This window comes from Anabas testudineus, chromosome 23 (assembly GCF_900324465.2).
Source record: "Anabas testudineus chromosome 23, fAnaTes1.2, whole genome shotgun sequence".
NCBI lineage: Eukaryota > Metazoa > Chordata > Actinopteri > Anabantiformes > Anabantidae > Anabas > Anabas testudineus.
In genome coordinates, this window is record NC_046631.1 from 11,646,459 (window position 1) to 11,664,831 (window position 18,373).

At 41.5% G+C, this 18,373-nt stretch overlaps 1 protein-coding gene across 12 annotated transcripts in view; it reads right to left on the bottom strand.

Annotated features, from left to right (window-relative positions):
• Positions 1-18,373, bottom strand: part of celf2 (cugbp, Elav-like family member 2) — a 157,819-nt gene that overhangs the window by 15,925 nt on the left and 123,521 nt on the right. For all 12 annotated transcript variants that reach the window (XM_026363445.1, XM_026363444.1, XM_026363443.1 and 9 more), the window contains 4 exons: positions 15,775-15,909; positions 10,154-10,233; positions 1,503-1,664; positions 637-700 (listed from right to left, as the gene is read on the bottom strand). In XM_026363445.1, coding sequence (XP_026219230.1) covers positions 637-700; positions 1,503-1,664; positions 10,154-10,233; positions 15,775-15,909 — 441 coding nt within the window. The remainder of the gene's footprint in view (positions 1-636; positions 701-1,502; positions 1,665-10,153; positions 10,234-15,774; positions 15,910-18,373) is intronic.

Below are 18,373 nucleotides of genomic sequence, written 5' to 3' on the forward strand. Positions count from 1 at the left end.
TGAACTGTCCCTTACCACTTTATTTCCTGTTTCCTTGTGTCCTTTTTCTATTCAAGCCATTTAGAATTTTAAAACTGTGTTCATTGCAAAATAGGTCAGTTTTATTAGCTTCTGTTCTTTAATTTCTACTTTCAACTGGCTTTAAACTTGACACTTAAATGGGCATGGAAGGTTTAAATTTCCCTGAAACAGATATCTTTCAAAGGAAATTGATCTGGACGTGCACATGACAGATCACAGACCCTCCATATTGAGAGAGCAGTAGATGGCGCCAGCCTGCAGTGCAAGAAACCCACGAAAAGAGCCCACTTTTAACCATTTTTCTCCACACTTTTTTCTTTTCCTTCCCTCCTTTCTGTGATTCATCCATCCCTGACAAAGCCTCGGTGCTACTGTTACACGCCCAGGGCACAACTCTTGTCTGGCCTCATTAAAAGATCAAGACAAATCTTAGCAACAGTTAATAAATCTTCGGGGCAAACATCTCTCTTTACTCTACCACGCGAGTTCATCTGTTATGCTCTTTGGTCCTCTTTTAGAAGTCTGTGAAAAAAAAATAACAGAGGCGCAACAAAGAGTCCATTGCTGCGGTGGATCGTGCTTTCAGGGGAGTTTATCAACTGATTTTTGACTCACCGGCCATCTGCTGGATCCCGCTGAAGGTTCCTAGGTTACCGGAGGAGGCTGCCTGCTGAAGCAACTGATGGCAAGAAAGAATAAAAGCGAGAAAAAGAGAAGCCAGGCAGAGAAAAAAAAAGAAAAAGGAGAAACAAAGTGAGCTGGGTGGAAACAAGACAGCCTTATACATGTCTATACAATGCTACACTGAGAAGCTAAAGTCGTAATGAACGGTTTAGCAATGTGGTTTTTGCATCAGTGCTCGATGAGTAAATGAGCTGCTAATATAGTTTGATCTCTCCTCTAAGCAAACACTGTTTGTATTCCACTATGATTCTCCCAGACAAGTTGAGCATGAAAGCTCTAATCTAGCCGAATAATTAGATTCCAAAACAAAAGTGGAATATTGATGCTGTCAAAAACTCATCCTTCAAAGACTTGAATTAACAGCAAATTAACATCTTGTTTCTATTGTGTGTGCGATTTTTTTTCCCCCTTCAGAATGGAGCTTAATCTTTTTTAAAGACTGAGAAACAGGATTGAAAGAGCAGAAAAATCACCAAACACTTTTTATCTCAATTACTTTTTCTGAAAAATTAATCAATATTAAGGAACGCAGAGATGTTTGTGTAAGCTCTGTTTTCCCTTGTTCAAAAGACAGGTGCAGTCAAGTAAATGAAAATTGAATCTTAAACTGTTGACGTGTCTGTTTTAAAGGGAGCCTGGGCTATTAATTTAGAATCTGAAGAGTAATTATTCAAGGCTTACTGCCAAACTTTCTGAGGGAGGATTTGAAAAAACTATACTGTAGAGGTGGAAAGGGTGCATTAAGGGGTGGAGGAGGAGGTTATGATGGAGGTGGGTGATGTGACAGCTCTCCTTACAGCCAGATACTGCGGGGTGAGGCCACCCAGGCCTGTCAGGCTCCCCCAGGTGGTCGCACTGTTGAGCTGCTGCATCTGCTGCGCCAGCTGCTGCTGCAGACGCCGCTGCTCCTTGTCCTTCTGCGTGTCGGCAAACTTCACCACGATGGGAGACGAGCAGCCCTGCGTTGGAGCAAGAGGAGGGGAGGAGAGAGGAGAAGCGATGAGAGAGTGGGGAAAAAGGGGGATGAGATTAAAGGGGAGAGGAACAGAGGGAAGGAAGGGAGGCAAAAAAGGAAATGAGAGAAAAGGGGAATGGATAAAAAGTGAAGAAGTGAGTAAGAGAAGCAAAGATGAACAGGAAAGAGGGAGGAGAGGAAAAAGGAAGGAGAAGAGTAAGAAAAATACAAAAAATAAAAAAATAAATAAAGATGAGAGAAAAGAGGAAAAAGAAATGAAAAAGGAAAATGGTGAGGATAAAATTAACGAGGAGAGAAGGAAGAAGAGAAAGTGAGAAAATAAGGAGAGGTTAGAATAAAAGAGGGAAGAGACATAGGAGGAAAAAGAAAGTGGAGCAGATAAAAAAGGAGAGGAAAGAATGGGAAGCAACAGGAAAGACAACATGAAGAAGAAGAGAAAACGAGGAGAAAAGGAAAGAATAAGGAAACAGGAAGAGAAGAGGAGACAAAAGAGTTAAGAACTCTGCTTTACACTCACACAAGACTGATGAACACACATTTGAACAAACTTTAACTCCACACAGAGAAAAAACTAAATCTATTCTCAATTAAAACCTCCTTGTTCAAGTCTTTCTCACACTCGGGGACACAGGACACACAGGAAACCTGACGCTAAAGCCGATGGGGCTTTCTTCTTTCCCCCACAAGGGCTCAGTTATCTCTGAGTCCAGAACGGTTTCACCAGAAACAGATTTCCTGAGTTCTCCAACTATTTCATCATCTCATATGAAGAGAGACTTGATGCGTGTGTTAGGATGTGCGTTAGTGTGTATGTGTGTGTAATAGTGTGTGTTAAACAGAAAAAGAAATAGAGAGAAAGAAGACAGCATGAGAGGACAGAAAGAGAGGTTGAGAGGGCAAGAGGAAGATTTAGAGATTGGGACAATCAGACGAAGTGTATCTAAGTGAAATTCTATTCTTCAACTGTGTGTGTGACTGACTGACACACTTAGACTGGAGGTGAGTCACATATCAGACATCCAGAAGACATTCTGACTAACTATCACACAAATGAGGAACAAAAACCAAAACAAAACACCACAACACTTCTGATTAAAGTTGCAGCGGCTGCTGAACAACAGTGAAGCTGAAACGCTAAGTCATAATCTATCACACCACACTATTACTCACACACTGCAATCAAAGCCTAACTAGGGGCAAATCCGTTCGAAACAAAGGCAATCTGCCACAGGAGAACGAAAAAACCTTTTGATTGAAACATTTAGTTTGAGGCACGATCCACACCCGGCAAGGGAGAGAAGGGATTTGGCTACTTTGCAGATAGTGTGGCAGACAGTCAGAGCTGAGATATTTGTCAAGGGTGTGTGAGTGATTGTACTTACTGACTAAAGAAACCCCGCTTTCTTCTACTTTCGCATGTCTTGTTTTCTATCTTTGCTGTCTTACATGGGCATGAATGATACTAATCCCTATTTAAACAACAACAGAATCTATTCTCATTCTAAATTAGTCATGAAACAACGACAACTAATCTCAAGGTCTTTTATCTTTAAAGGACATAGTTTTATAGTTTCTATATCGGGTTTCTATTGGTTTATGTTTACAAAGAGTATAGAACCTAAAGGAACACACTGCACATCAAATTTCAGACGACAAAACAATAGAGTTACAATATCTTTCTGTTTCGTCTTTATCAGTTTAGACAACTCACAGCATTGGTTACTGGACGTATTGTAACCCCTGCTCTATGAATATAGGTGTAGCAGCATTGGAAGCTCAACTGTCTGAGCTTTTTTAAAGACTGAGAAACAGGATTGAAAGAGCAGAAAAATCACATCAATCAAGTGTAGACAGTTACTCTGGTTAAAACAGAAGCCCAGCGGTTGTGTAACACGCCATATCAAACTCTACTCTGAAAGATAAAATTATTTCACAGCAACCAAGACTATCATCTCCTGCAATTCGAACACACACTGATAGCTATACTTCATTCTTTCTTTGTTTTAATACTAACAGACCATTACGTACTAATAAACAATGGCAATTCTGAGTAATGCATTCTGAAAATATGACATGCCCAGCTAAGCTAGTAAGCTAAATATGTAACAACAATATTTTTACAGTGTAGCTGCATCCTTGTATGTCTGTATTTCTCTGCGTGTGACTAGACATCTCACAGTAGGCGAAGGCTCGACTTTATCAGCTGAATGAGCATGTTTCCTGTCTGACGATGTCTTGGCCATATTTACTTCGTCTCTCCACCAGTCATTTTCCCTCTTTATTCTGACCGCAGAGAGATAAAGGAGAGGAGGCGATGGGAGAATTGCATTTGGTGGGGAAGTGTCAGTCTGGGGCCTCGCCGCTGCAGTCGATTCCCCTTGAGACAGGAGCTCCATATCCTTCTCTGTTAAATATCTCATTACTCCAGCTGACACCCAGCAAGCAGGGGAAACGCAGCCTAGAATGAGAGTCTTGCCCTGGGAGAGGGGCTTATGGCTTGGGGCCTCTATGCCTGGTGGAGCTGTTTTCCCTGAAAACTGGGCTGCACTTAAAAGCAACATACTGAGCTTTTCAGGCGACTGGCCTATTGGTCAGAACACATGGAGGCAAAGTGGGAGCTTATGCCATCTGTTGGTTTTGCACATAGATACAAATCACCATTGATTTTACTGTTGGGAGATTTTAAATGATCCATCAGAGATTATTGTGTGAGTCAAGCCAATTAATGAGCTATGAGTGAGACCATCAGTGTCCATCAGGTGATCTCCTACAACTGAATCAGGCATGTATTAAATAATGTATTAGTTTATACATTACATATACAACATTTATATTTTTAAATTGTTTAAACTTGCAAAACAAAGTGTGTCTTTCATTGTAAAAATGTCATTTTATGTCCTGCATTTGTGAAGGACACAACCTTCAATGTCCACAGACTTAAATCAGATGCAGTTGCTTTTAATACGATGGAAACAGTCTAAATAGACCTCAACTTGTGTTTTGGAGTCCGGTGTATTGGGTGGATGAGTCTCTGAGTGTGTTGATGGGTTTGAAGTAGACAGGTAAGCAGTGTTGTCCAAAAATCTTTTACAGCTTCTCAGAAACTCCATGCAAGTTAACGAATGAGCAGGTTTTGCGTTGGATCAAGGAGTCGGACTGTTCTGTTGTTTCTTTTTCTGGAACTGAAAGCTGCCTTGTTGAAGGCCCACTTGGGGCTTCCACAGGTCTTGAGAGCTGTCTTCAGATGCCTGTCTTCCTTCTTTTTGGCTTCTGTGGATGTGGGGATCTTTGCGCTCTATGGTTGATGACTCCTAGTTTACGAGGCTAAACACCCACTACACAGGAGGACGACTCCTGCGTCATTAGGATGACACCTAATGACGCACTTTAGGTTGTCAGAGGTGTGACTATTAGATGTTTTCACATCATCCCCTTCCATTGTTTCATCTAATGAGCCTATTTAGGAAAGGGGTAATTTGTGGTCTCTAACCAACTATCCACAGACTGATGAAGCTACTTAGATGAGTAGTAAAAAGTTTCTAACTAACAAGAAAGAAGTCCAGTTGCCATGACTCCAGATAACTTTGACTGGACGACCCAGAATCTTCACCGATGGACCAACTTCTGTATAATGATAATATAATTTGTGTGTGAATGAACACTCTTCTGTTGTATTTGGGATAATGCAGCTTCTCAGAGACTGTTATCCTGAGCTTTTGCTTAAAACCAGTAACCGCTGATGTTGATAAATTAACCTGAACTGAAATCTTAATCATTTTAACTTTAGTGGCCATGCAACAAACAATTTGAGATACATTTTCTATGCTAAAAACTCTTCACACTCCAATCTATTACAGTAGCTCAAAAGCAAAGCTTTTCAGTATCTTAGATGATCACACTTTTTGTAAAAAGTAAACAGTAAACTGAGACTTTCTCAAAGTCTCTAGCCACAGTCCTTTTGCTAAAGCAAGAAAGGAATGAATAGATGAGCCGGTTAATGTTAATAGGTGTTGGTGCTGCTGATGGGTGTTTGTAGAGACCCTGCAGCTCGGTGCAATTACACCTCACGTTGTGTAACACTAAATCTGTAAAACATCTGATTTGCTTTGAATTGGCCACTTTAGAACATTAACAGCAGGGGGCGACATGATGGATTTGCCTCTATATGGACACCAAAATACTTCATGAGCCCCCTGTAAATCGTTAAAACTTAAAAATACACAGAATTTATAAATAACAGACAGTGGTATCCTGTGGTAGAACAGCAATTTATAGCCGTAGAAAAGCCATTTTGTCCTAAATGGTCTCTGGATTCATATATCTTAGCAATAACATGTCATTAAGTCAATATTGCAATATTTCAGGAGATAGATTTTTAGCTGCACGTATTCAGTCTCATAAGAACCTTTCTTACCAGGAGATGTTTGTACAGGGAAAACCGTCCTTTTTAAGATTTTGCTTTGTATTGCTTTTCACATAAAACACATCTTTACATCATCATATTTAGTGACTTTTGGATAACGAATAACACTACACCACTATGTACTGATGTGGATGTTTTATTACTAACTTCAATAGTTAATCATAACTGTAACTTGTATTCCTTTAAATTGATTCTGACACATGCACCATTTTCATCTGCTGTGTGTTTGACGTCCTCATATCACACTGCACTTATGAATGACAGATGGGTCTGTGTAGGCTGATGCATGACAGCCTATGGTCTCACAAAGACTCTGCAGACATAGCAATAAGCACCTGGTATAATTATAGTGTCCAAATGAATAATTATGTAATTGCAGCATATGGATCATGTGTCATGCTGTGAAAATATACCTCAGCACCTGTGTCAGGCTTTGATTTTACCTTGTCTCACCGTCCGCACACCAAAAAGTTCTACTTTTGTCTGTGGCAGAAGTTAGAGACTTGTGATCGACTTAACCACGAGTTGACTCAGTTAATAAACCCGAGTACGCTTCCTGAAGCCAACTCTCTGAGACAACCGTGAAAAGAGCATTACACATCACTTCCCATCATACCCAAAATGCTTAGTTGCACACACGCAAACTGAACTTATAAGCGCCGGTCCGTTTACCTTGAAAATCAATCTCTCATAGCTTTCAAGAGAGTTTATGTGCTCTGAACCTTCTCTATCTCATTTATTTACTGCTCACATAGCCTTTAAATGTCAAACCATGTGATCTTCTACTACTAACAGGAAACACACTAACTACAGTTTGCATGACAAGTCTTTGGAACTTAATTGCAGTAAAGCTGCGTTCTTAATCATACAACCTGTCATGACACTATATTTCTTTTTCTTTTAGGGCCATGACACACAAAATTGGCCTTTGGGCCATTGGTTAAAAATCTGTACCGCACTAGTCAACCCTCATCGCCAACTTTTCAGATGATTCAGCATGTGGAATTTGCTGCGAACCCGTCGGGGAGAGAAACTCAGAACCCTCACAGCTCCATCGCCAATTACTTCCTATCGCACATATTCTTTATTAGAAGTATGTTTAAACTATTTGTTGTGATCAAACCACAATATTAAGCAAACGCCAGTGGCACTTTTTGGCCCAGATGAAGTCTTTGATGTTTAGTTTGGTGCGTCAAAATACGAATATTTAATTCTAGTTTTTGTTAAATGATTGACAATTAACTTTATATTCATTTTGGATGTTGTAGTCTAAGATGGTTCGGGATAATTTATGAAAAATAAATACAGCTGACCTGATGTATAAATGCTTAATCAGAGCGACTGAGAGTCCCGTTATAAAAACATATGTGCAGATCATGTCTCCTTACATGTTTTCTCATACAATACAAACCCCTGATTAATCTATCTAATGTAATATTGTTCTCCACTATATGTGTCTCATCTCTTCTCCACGGTTAACTGAAGTGTTTGTTCACTATTTAAACAGACACAGCTCTGTTTTCTCTCATGCTCTACTTAAGCTCTCATCTTAATGTGCTCGAATGCTTGTGCATTTATGGTGTATGTGTGTGTTTGTGTGTGTGTGTGTGTGTGTGTCTGTGTGTGTGTGTGTGTGTGTATGCAGTGAGGGCAGGATAATGTGCAATCGGGCCTCTAGTGTCATCTGTAAAAAACAGAGAGGCGGAAACAGAAATCAGTGTTGATGGAACGCTGCACAGGGGAAGCTGAGCACTAAATGAGTCTTTATAAAGAGAGTGAATAATGTAAAGCACAAATCAACACAAATACAACACAAATGCAACACAATCAAGCCAGCCCACTTCTCCCCTTGTGTGTCTTTAGAGGTTCGACAGTGAATTACCTGTCTCGCTCATATCCACTTTCATTACGGCCTGACATTCAGCAGAGTGTGTGTGATTGTGTGAGATCTGTGTGTGCGTGCGCGAGCGGGCCAGTGTGTACCTGAATGTCATAGCGTAATGAGAATGGATATGACAGTGACAGGGCCATCAACGAATGGAGCGCCCGGGCTGCCTCCCCTTTTTCTTGTGACATGCGGTGAGAACGTGTCGGGGAACACACACAAACACACACACACACACACACACACACACACACAATTCTGCTCTATCTAAGACAGTGGGGTGCAATAGAGCCAAGACAATAACCAAACTCTATTTACCAGACCTCATTCTCTCATTCGGACCCAAAGTAATTACTTTTAAATTGCAAAACTGAGAAACATTAACAAACGGATGCGGCAATTTAGGTCCGCCTGGGGCTAGACAGCTTGTTTTCAAATGGAAATCAAGGTATTTTACCATTGTCCACTGCAATATCGTTGTGTTATGGTTTAAGGCTTTTTTTTGTGTGTTTGCGTGATAAAAGCGAGGGACACTGGCAGTGTTTACTAGGCCCATTGTGGCTGACGACTGCTCAGAGCGAGGATAATTCTAGCTTAATACTAACACTGTCGGAGGAGAGTGTCACTCCTTCTACTCAGAAAGACAGACACACTGCTGCTGCTGCTGCTCGGCCACATAAATCAACACAGACACTTCACTGATATTCACAGTGTGACAACATAAACAGAAAAAACCCACTCACACACACACACACACACACACACATTCGCAGGCAGACGGAGGGAGGAGCATGCGTTTTCCCCATGTCAGGGTCACAGCACATCAATAGCAGCCATGATGATCATGTTCAGCTCTAATGAGGGGGCTACGGGGGTGAACAACACTCGTCTTTTTCCTTTAACACAGCCTGTTATTACCACTTTTTGTCTCTCTCTCCAACTCACACATGCGCACACACACTCACAGTCGTCGTATACCATGTAATTCTCTCCCAATCACAGCCCTGTCATCCTGCCCTCTCACTAGCCTGACAATGCTGACGAGGGTGCCCCAAAATGGGAGGAACACAAAGGAACTGACTGGGTCCCTATTACAGCACTGCTGGAGTTGCTGTGCAGCTGATGAGGTCTTTAACTCCTCCTGCCCAGTGTGGCTGTTGTGTCAAAGGTGCTGCTTTTCTGTCACAGTTTGGAGACTTTGCCAAAGTTTGTCCTACTTTAAAAATTCTGGCACCACAAAGGAATAAGAGGTGACAGCGGTGATTTCATCACTAGTCAGCAGAGAAGTAGAAGAAGGGGAAACAAAGCCCCTTTCAGACATTAAATCTGTAACACTGGCAGTTTCTGCTTGAGGTTTTTCACTTTGTTTCATGTAAAATTGCCACAATGGTTTTATTAAAATCACAATATCTAAACTAAACCCGGAAATTTTTACCAGCAAACCCAAAACATTACTGATGGTAACTGTGTTTTTCCCCTCTTTCCATTTGGCATTGCACATGTGCATGCAGCACATGAGGCACGGGGCCACAGATGATTGGCACAATCAGCGAGAGAAAGTAAAATATATGAGAGTAGAACCAAACCCCGTCTTAGTGTAAAGCTCTACACAACCAAATGGTCCAAAACATAATACTATACAGTTACTGATACCTTAGATTATATGTTATGCACATTATTTTCATTGTAATTACTTTTTTATCTCTATTATACTTTTATTGCTGCAACTTTTGGCTGATTTATGTATCCAGCACTTTTTACAGGCCTGTCCATGCCATGCTATCCCTGCACTAGTGATGCTCCTAAGGGTTTTTTGTGCATTTGGAGTTTTTCCTTATCTAATTCCTAAAGTGATTTTATTATCTTTCTGTATTGAAGGATCCTATTAAATTACTCTTAACATGCAAAAACAAGGCAATTATTTAATCTGTCTGCATAACACGGTGCTGCTGAAGGCTTAACATTATGATGACAGTGTTTGATGTTACTAGACCCAACCTAAAAATTATATTAGTAATTTGTGACTTTTACAGATAGGTTTCTGTGGGCGGTCAAACATGAGGGGAACATATTAAATTGGTGGCACATTTAAAGAGAAAAGTGCATGTCTAAAAAGAATTAAAGAGAGAGAAAGAGAGTTGAAGAAAGGGCAAGAGTACAGTACCTCCATAGTCTGAGACTGGTGCATGGCTTTGATTGCATTCTGTGCCATAGCTCTGGTGGAAAACGTAACAAACGCACATCCTGTAGGGAGGGAGGGGAGAAGAGGGAGGGATGGAGGGACAGTGGAAGGGAGGAGGGGGGGGGGGAGAAGGGCAGGAGGAGGAGGAGGGGGAAGACAAGAAAGAACAAAAACAAGACAAAAGGGTTGGACACGTCGTTGTTATAAAAAAACCAAAACAGAGATTGATACAGAGAACAGCTCACAGGCGGACAACATCGTTCTCAGTTGCTGTGGAAACAACAGCCGAAAAACGAGCACAGTGTCATGACAACCACAACCCCTCCCTGACCCCGTCCCACCACCTCGCCCCATCCACGGGAAACAACCCCAATCACCATCAGGGCTGTCCTCGCATTCCCTACCTCCCTCCTCGTCGCCTCTTTCTGTCACTGTCTTTTTATTTTTCCTCTCGCTCCTGCACACTGACCGAATTAGTCATACCTGAATTCAACCGCTCTCTTCTCTCAACGATTCAACAATGTAAATCAGTTCAAATTTGCATGAAAGTGATTTGAATTCATTTGGGCCTGTATTGTATGTCTGATTGGGTGCCCTCCTTCTCTCTTTGTCAAACAGGAAAGAGATCTGGTGATGGCGGGGTGGTGCAAGTCGGGATAAAATAACTGCAGGGGCTCAGGAAGATGGGAATCAGATAGAAAATCATATTAATTCAATCCGCAGAGATGAAGAAGAGCCAGAAGAGAGGAGAAGGAGCTGTCGTCAACCCCCTCCGTGACTGACACTGATTTTAGCCAATCAAGATCAGATGCAAAGGGAGGGGCTTTTGTTATTGGTTGTCTGTCAGTAGGGGGTGATGAAAGGTTGTATTTGTCTGGCTGGTTAGGGAGCGATTAGAGGAGATAATGTGAGAAGTGCTTCAACAACCCCCCGAGCTAATAATATGCTAACAAACTCACCAAGCCATGTTAGTGCAGCCAGGCCTGAACCGATTACACACATGCTCGCACACAAAAACACAGGCACACACGCGTGTTCAGGTTCGGCTGGCTGACTTGTGGCTTGGCTTGGCTGCAGAGGAAAAAACTAATAGCCTGGGTCATCAGATAGACTCTCCCTGGCTGTGTGGATGGGATGAAAAGGGCAGAGAGGAAAACAAAGAGGAGAAACTGTGAGGATGGACAATGCAGAGGGAGAGAGAGCGAGAGAGAGAGCGAGAGAGGGGAAAGACTGATGTGTCGAGGAGTAGATGCGATCACTGTCCTCTTCCACCTCTATCAAAAGCCTGCTGCTGTGATAGAACAAGGCTGAGAGAGACTGATGGTCAATGTTTCTCCTGCTTACAACCACTACACAGATTTTACTCGGAGGCTTTCCCTGAGGGAGCCTGTCCTCACAGAGGCCACACGGTAATAGGACATTGCTGTTTTGGAAAACTTTCAAGCTAAAATCTTTCTGACAAACCTCACTGCGTTGATCAGTTTAATGTGCCAGATGCAGGACAGGTGTGGTCCTTTAGAAGTGCACGCAATGACATAGTTAAACAACACTGGTCATTTATTCAAACACTTGCAAGTGGCCTCTTGTGGCCGTGTGAATAACAAATGTCCTCTCACGGAAGCAAAGGCAAAGTGAGGTTGAGGTGATAGGCTGCTTTGTACACTGACTAACTTTCACACTGGATTTCAAGGTTCCCATTACGTTTCTTATAAAAAGAGCTGATTTCTTCAACTGACCTCAAACAAATCATTTAAGTTAATTTTAGAATATCTGTGCACATTAAATAGTGACTTGGCCAAGTGGCCTAGTTAAGTTTAACATCAACCAAACTGAAACACTAATATCAAAATTGTTTTAAAGAGGTCAAAACATCTGAAATCTAAGCCCTGACATGACCAAAAGATGCAGGGAAAAACCCTTGTTACTACATCCACGCCATTGCTCAGGCTGGCAAACCGATATCTAACACTCAGTGTTAAAATTATTGCTGTTTTTTAACTGTGTGGATCTTCTTTCGACCTTGTGTAAAACATATTAGATTTCCTGTTTTCCATTTTTATGTCCTTGCCAAATAGAGGTGATAGTTTATCCACCTTTTATCTTAAACTACCTCTGTGACGTAACATTAGATAGGTATGAAGGTAATAAAAAGGGACTGAAGGTTATCTGATTCATGCGGCACTGACCCAGTAAACATTTTGATGTGTCCTTTACACTGCAGTGCCAGTACTCTAGATAGGACGTTAGTAAGGGGGTCATTTTTTCAACTGAATCAAGCGACAGTCTATTTTAGATGGACTGTAATCTGTCAGTTAACTGCTTTTTTCCAGGAGGTTTCTCAAATCTCTGCAGGACACCGCTGCCCCAGAACTGGATCAGATCTGGAAGGGGCTTCCATTTGGGTTATCCCTCTACAGTGGTAAAAACCGGTCAGCTGAAACGTCACTGGATGTAACCTAAGGTAACTTCATGGTTTGTCTCTAATTGCACTCATATTTTTACTGTTTCCCTGCTCTACGAAGCTTCTAAATAAAGAATTCTTCAGCGCCTGAATATTGATTCATTAATGTCTAATAAAAAGAAAACTAGTAGATGCCATGCTTTCTGGTTGGCTGGTGCAAGTCTTATTTTTCCCGGCACAGAGGCAGTGGCTTGAGCTCTAAAAATACCTCACGGGCCGCATTCTGTCGTCAGCAGAGAACCAAACAGTCCTTTAATGAAAGTAGGGTAGCTCCCCAGGCCCAGCCATCCACTGGTGGTGTGATCCATATTTTATTAATAGCAGAATAGCGGAGAGCTCTGATTGATACCGCAGTTTAATAGGAGCTCAGCAGCCCAGCTAGGTGGGACTGAAGGCCTCTGGGAGTTGCAGGCACATAGAAATCCTTGAAGACCTATTTATTCCAACCTGGTTATGTATGTCTGTTTGCTCGCCAGACCAAAGCTGGACTACCAGAATTTCCTCTTGAACTTGCATCAGCCACTAAGTGGTTTGTATTAGTTCTGCGGGAACAAGGATTCGACCATCGCATCTGAAATATTCATGAGGACAAAAGAGAGGAGCTGAAAAGGGATGGAAGAAGGAAATGGGGAAGGGAGTGAAGGAAGCTGATGTGGGGATGTTTCGGAAAAGAGGACAAATTGATGCAAGAGCGGATTCTAGGACAGCTGGGGTGAATATAGCGGCAGGGAGGGTGGTGGTGTTTGAAGAAGCAAATGAACGTGGGAATTTGAGCAATTTAGTTTGAGGCTGAGATTGGCTCTAGATAGAGAGACAACCTTGAGGAGAAAGCGAGAGGAGGCACATTGACAAAATAAGACTGAAGTCAACGATAAAACACCCACAACGTCCGACAAGCACAGAAAAAAATATATGTGACCGACAGATCCACACGGAACCTGTGTGACAATGACAGTGACAGCTCGCGTGACAGTAGGAGGAGGAATAGGAGGACAGAAAGTTTCAAAAGCCCCTCCGCCTCCTCAGCACACAGAAACAACAAAGGGGAAGGGGAAGAGGGAGTTGGGGAGTAGAGGGAGGATGGCAGAAATAAGGTGGGATTTAGGAAGGTGTGTTCATGTGTGCTTACAGTAAGAAATTGTTGATGATGGAAGGGTTCTAGCTACATATGACGTAAAATAGCCAAGAGGGGACCGATATGTTTTTGAGACTTTCGCTTTATGGTTCTTTTGCGTTCTGCAAATCTGGTTGTACATCAACTTTATGAGCCAATAAATGGTGACTCTGGTCATTTTCGCAGTGATTATTTTCAACTCTAGCACCTAGTTTGTTTGAGAACCTGTTAGTCAAACTCTGGAGTCAGGATCAAATTGTATCTCGTGTTCATGTTATTTTTTATTGTTGAAACCTCCCAAAAAGTCTTAGAATTGGCCAATGGAAATTCAGCTTTCAGTGCTGGAATTCAAATCACTTCATTTTAGATTTATTCTTGTATGACCACATTTAACATGGAGGACTTTGGTCCCATTTGTTAAATGAATACAGAGTGGCACTGAAAGTATAGGATGATAACTACCCAGTCCTACTGGTTCCTTTGACACTTGATTAATTAATAGCTTTAGATTTTTGGATTTTGCATGTTTCATACATGACCTTCCCAAGCTATGTTGTCTTTTCTTTGCTAACTTTTACTTGGGTATGTTGACTTACTTCATTTATTTACTTTCTATGTAGCGCAAACAGAAAAAAAATGAAGGAAAGAGAAGATAAATGACTGCTATAATGTTGCTTTGAAATTTAAATTCTGTTATGTAAATGCCTGTCCCATGCATATTGTAAATGCACAACACTTTTTGTAATTTGGCCTGAAGGTTTGAAAATGTCCACAGTATGTGTACGGGAATATTAAAGAACTTTAGGAGTGGCTTACAATGAAGATAAACTGGAATGGCAGGGAAGGTGAAGGACATAAATGGAGGTTAGGAGGTCAGAGGATGTGGGGAGGGAGGGGCGTGATCGAGGGCTGAGGCTGCGAGAGCAAGAGTGGGAGGAAAAAGAAAGAGAGAAGGGGAAAAGAGATATATAGAGCGAAAAGGAGAAGCATGTATTCACAGTGGCCACAACAGCCTCAAGATGTCACTCCAGTCCATTTGTGCAACTCTTTCAAAACCTTGAAGGAAATATTGACCGTTTTCCAAGAAGCAGCTGGTTGAAAACAGGCTCTGATGCAACGCTTTTAGTGCACAAAGAATAGAAAATATAAAAGCTCAGTTTCACTGTCCAGGTCAGCCTACAATATCGGAGAAAGAAGTCACTTTTTATACTGGACTTTCTGAGAAACACGAAAATGTTCAGAAAGTATATTTTAACACTCGGTTGCACCACAAAGTGCAGAGACTTACAGGATTTACTGGACTTCTGCAACAATAAGATCATGAATTGAAAGGTTAGATTATGAGGCATCGGCCCAGTGATGGTACAACCCAAAACACAGAGGCGTTCATTAACTAAGTAAATGTATTCAAGTACTGCAGTAAAGTAGAATTTTAAGGTACTTGTTTAGTGTCAGTTTATGCTACATTTGGTCCCTATCTTTGAGATGTTTACAGGCCAAGTGACAGCAAATTTACGACTCTGTGATCATCTAATCTGGCACAGGCTCCATCTTAAAAGAAACGGTGAGCAGTCAGATCTCAATATGAATCAATTTTTCAATATAAATCTCATTTCATTGAAAGTTAAAGCTCATCATTTTTGTATTTAGAAAAGTCTTCCAGTAAAAGACAGTGGTTAGAAAAGATTTGTGAGTTATTTTATTATGTTAGGCTAGAAATATTGATCACTTACATAAGTTTTGTGGCTACAGAACCACTAAAAATATTCCCATCATATTTTTTATCAGCTACTTTAATTAAAATATTTATAATTCAGAGTCAGCCACTGGCTCAGATGCGATCTTCAACCAGCCAGTTCTTGTCACACACAGTCATGAGGCAAATGCTTCTCCTCCAGGACTTTTAGAGTTTGAGTCATGAGACAAATAGAGATAATGAACTGCAGCAGCTACTGGAGGCAGTTCAGGCAGTAAAATTCACAGGAGGAGCATTAGGTATGGATGGAAGTGAGTCGGAGTGACACAAACCTCTGCTGAGTCCGTCGGGCCCTCGGAGGATCCGGCACTCCTCTATCTGTCCGAACGCAGAGAACATGACCCGGATGTCATTCTCGTTGCACTTCTTTGACACCATGCCAATGAACAACTTCCTGTCTTCCACCGCTGCGGGGTCAAGAAGAAGAAAAGTGTGGATGAGTTGGTGAACTAAAAGCTAGTTATAGAGTTTTGCCACATACTGTGTGTGTCTGTTGTCTACTGGATTTTCTGCCCAATATTCTCTCTGAAATTTGTATTGATCTATTTCTCTTTATAAGGAATAGTTTAGAGCTGAAACAAAATGTTATAAATACGTCGATTTGTGTGAAATGTGTTGATGCATTGCAACACATTCATCCAAAATATTGGCAGCTCCCAAGAATGCTGTAAATGTTGTTATCCCAAAAAGCCAAAGGAGCACTGTCAAAAGTGTGGGGTTCTTTAAACACAGACGTAATAAAATGGTGCTCCGTGCTTTGCAAAACTGAAAGAGCCTGACATTACCATTACCAGAGCAGTACAACTGCTATGCACGAGTTCTGCAGCTTGCAACACAACACCCTGGGGCTCAGCGGGGTCTTTACTACAATGAGTTTGGTCTGATGGTTGGTGTCAGTACAAAAGAGTAGTCGCTGGGTTATTATCTGTTATATTTCAGACAAGAGCTCAACAGAAGACTCCCTAGTGAAGATGCTAATGTTAGTAAGGCAACACTGCTTTCTAGCACGTTTGCACGTTTGGTTATGTGCATATGTTGATTCCCAGTAACGTCGTGCTGTGATGAAAATCATTTTCACATCAATAATACAAGCACATTTTTGATTACAGTCAGTACGAGCCAAGTTAGCATTAACGTTAGCAGCCTCTCATCACTGTGGTACAATATCAAAGCACAGGCCCTTTGTGTGGGTTAAATGTCGTTAAGTTTAGGTAACGTCAGACTAGTTGTTACAGCTCTGAAATGCATCGTTTCTGATACATCTGACACTGAAAATAAACTGAAAAATAGGAGGGAGAAAAGAAAATTAGCAACTACGACGAGAACGAAAAAAGTAAAGACAAAAAAAGTCCAAACAAAAACAATAAAATAGGATGAAACAGAACAAAACAGACAAATCAAAAGAAATGGTCAAAGAACGGGAAAGAATTGAAAAGACAGTGGGAGAGAGATGAGGACAGAGAGACTTCATGTATTTCATCATGCCATCTGCAAGGCTCTGATCAATGTCTCATTATCACTTCAACACTGACTGCTTGCTGAGACTCTCCAGCTTGTCCTCTCTCACCCTCTTCCTCCGTCTACCTCTGCTCCTCTTCCTCCTCTAACCTCCTCCTTCCTTCCCCCCGTGGGCTTCTCTTTTTCTCCTTCCATGACACAATCTCTCCTGTTCAGGTGCAATCTCGAGGAATGGGACGTAGCTGTAGGTAACAGCGAGAAACTCCGGGCTGAGTTTTAGTCTGTGTGAGCGAGGTTAAGTGTGAATTAAGCTGAGAGCGAAATCCTCATCGCTCGCAGAAACAATATGTGTGTGTGTGTGTGTGTGCGCGTTTATGCCTTTCCACCACATTCAATGTAATGCTAATCCAATTCATTTTTAATGAGGAAACTGTCAGCTCTTACCGCAAGGCGAAAGAGATAAGCGGTCTGTTGCACTCTGGGAAATCAATAGCGCACTTGTTTGTTTTGCTGTTTGAATTGTTTGTGTATTTAAAAAACAAACCGTCGGGATACGCTGCCAAGATAAGTGTTGTTTCAAAAAGCTTTAACTCCTTTGTACATAGCCTGTGTGTGTGTGTGTGTGTGTGTGTGTGTGTTCATCACTCCAGAGGAAGATTACCACAAGTCTAACAGCAATGTAATTAATTTACTCTGTGTCGATAGAAAAGAAAGAGAGGAGATATCGTTACAATTGACTGTTTCTGTTTTGCGGACGAGGCACGCAGGCAGGTGAACGGTGATAAGACTCATAAAGCCGGCACTGGGATGATCTAGAGTCAGCTTTGCATTCTGGGATAAACTGGAGCAGGATTGACTTCATGCTGAGTTTTACACTTTTTACAGATACCGAAAAACCACAAAGGTTTAGTAAAATAAAAAAGAAAACTCCATTAGGTTTAACAGAAATAGTTATCTCTCTGTTCTGCTGTAAATCTCTCCATCTCTTTCTCTTCCTTCATCGCCTTCACTGACTAAACAAATAAACTTCTGAGCAGCCATTTGTCACCGTTACAGTGACTCCAACACTGGGTTTATTAAAGAACATTATCATTAAGTGGATGGATATGTTACGTATGGTCTGCTCTATATTTCACCATTCAGGCTGTGAGTAACGGCCGCTTTATTAAGTTCTGCCATCATTACCCTGACGGTAATGTCTTATAAAGTCATATTTCGCTATATTTCAGTGGAGCGGGCTTTTATAAGGATTTCTCCCATGCCTTGCAGGATCCTGTCATTTTATTGTATTCCCCTGCAGTGGACAGTGATATAGCAGGCAGCTTATGATGGTGCTCTATCGTCTGTGTTTCAGCCAGAAGGAGTCCTCCGTGATGTGAAGTTATGGAAAAACCTGCTTCCTGCAGGTGTCAG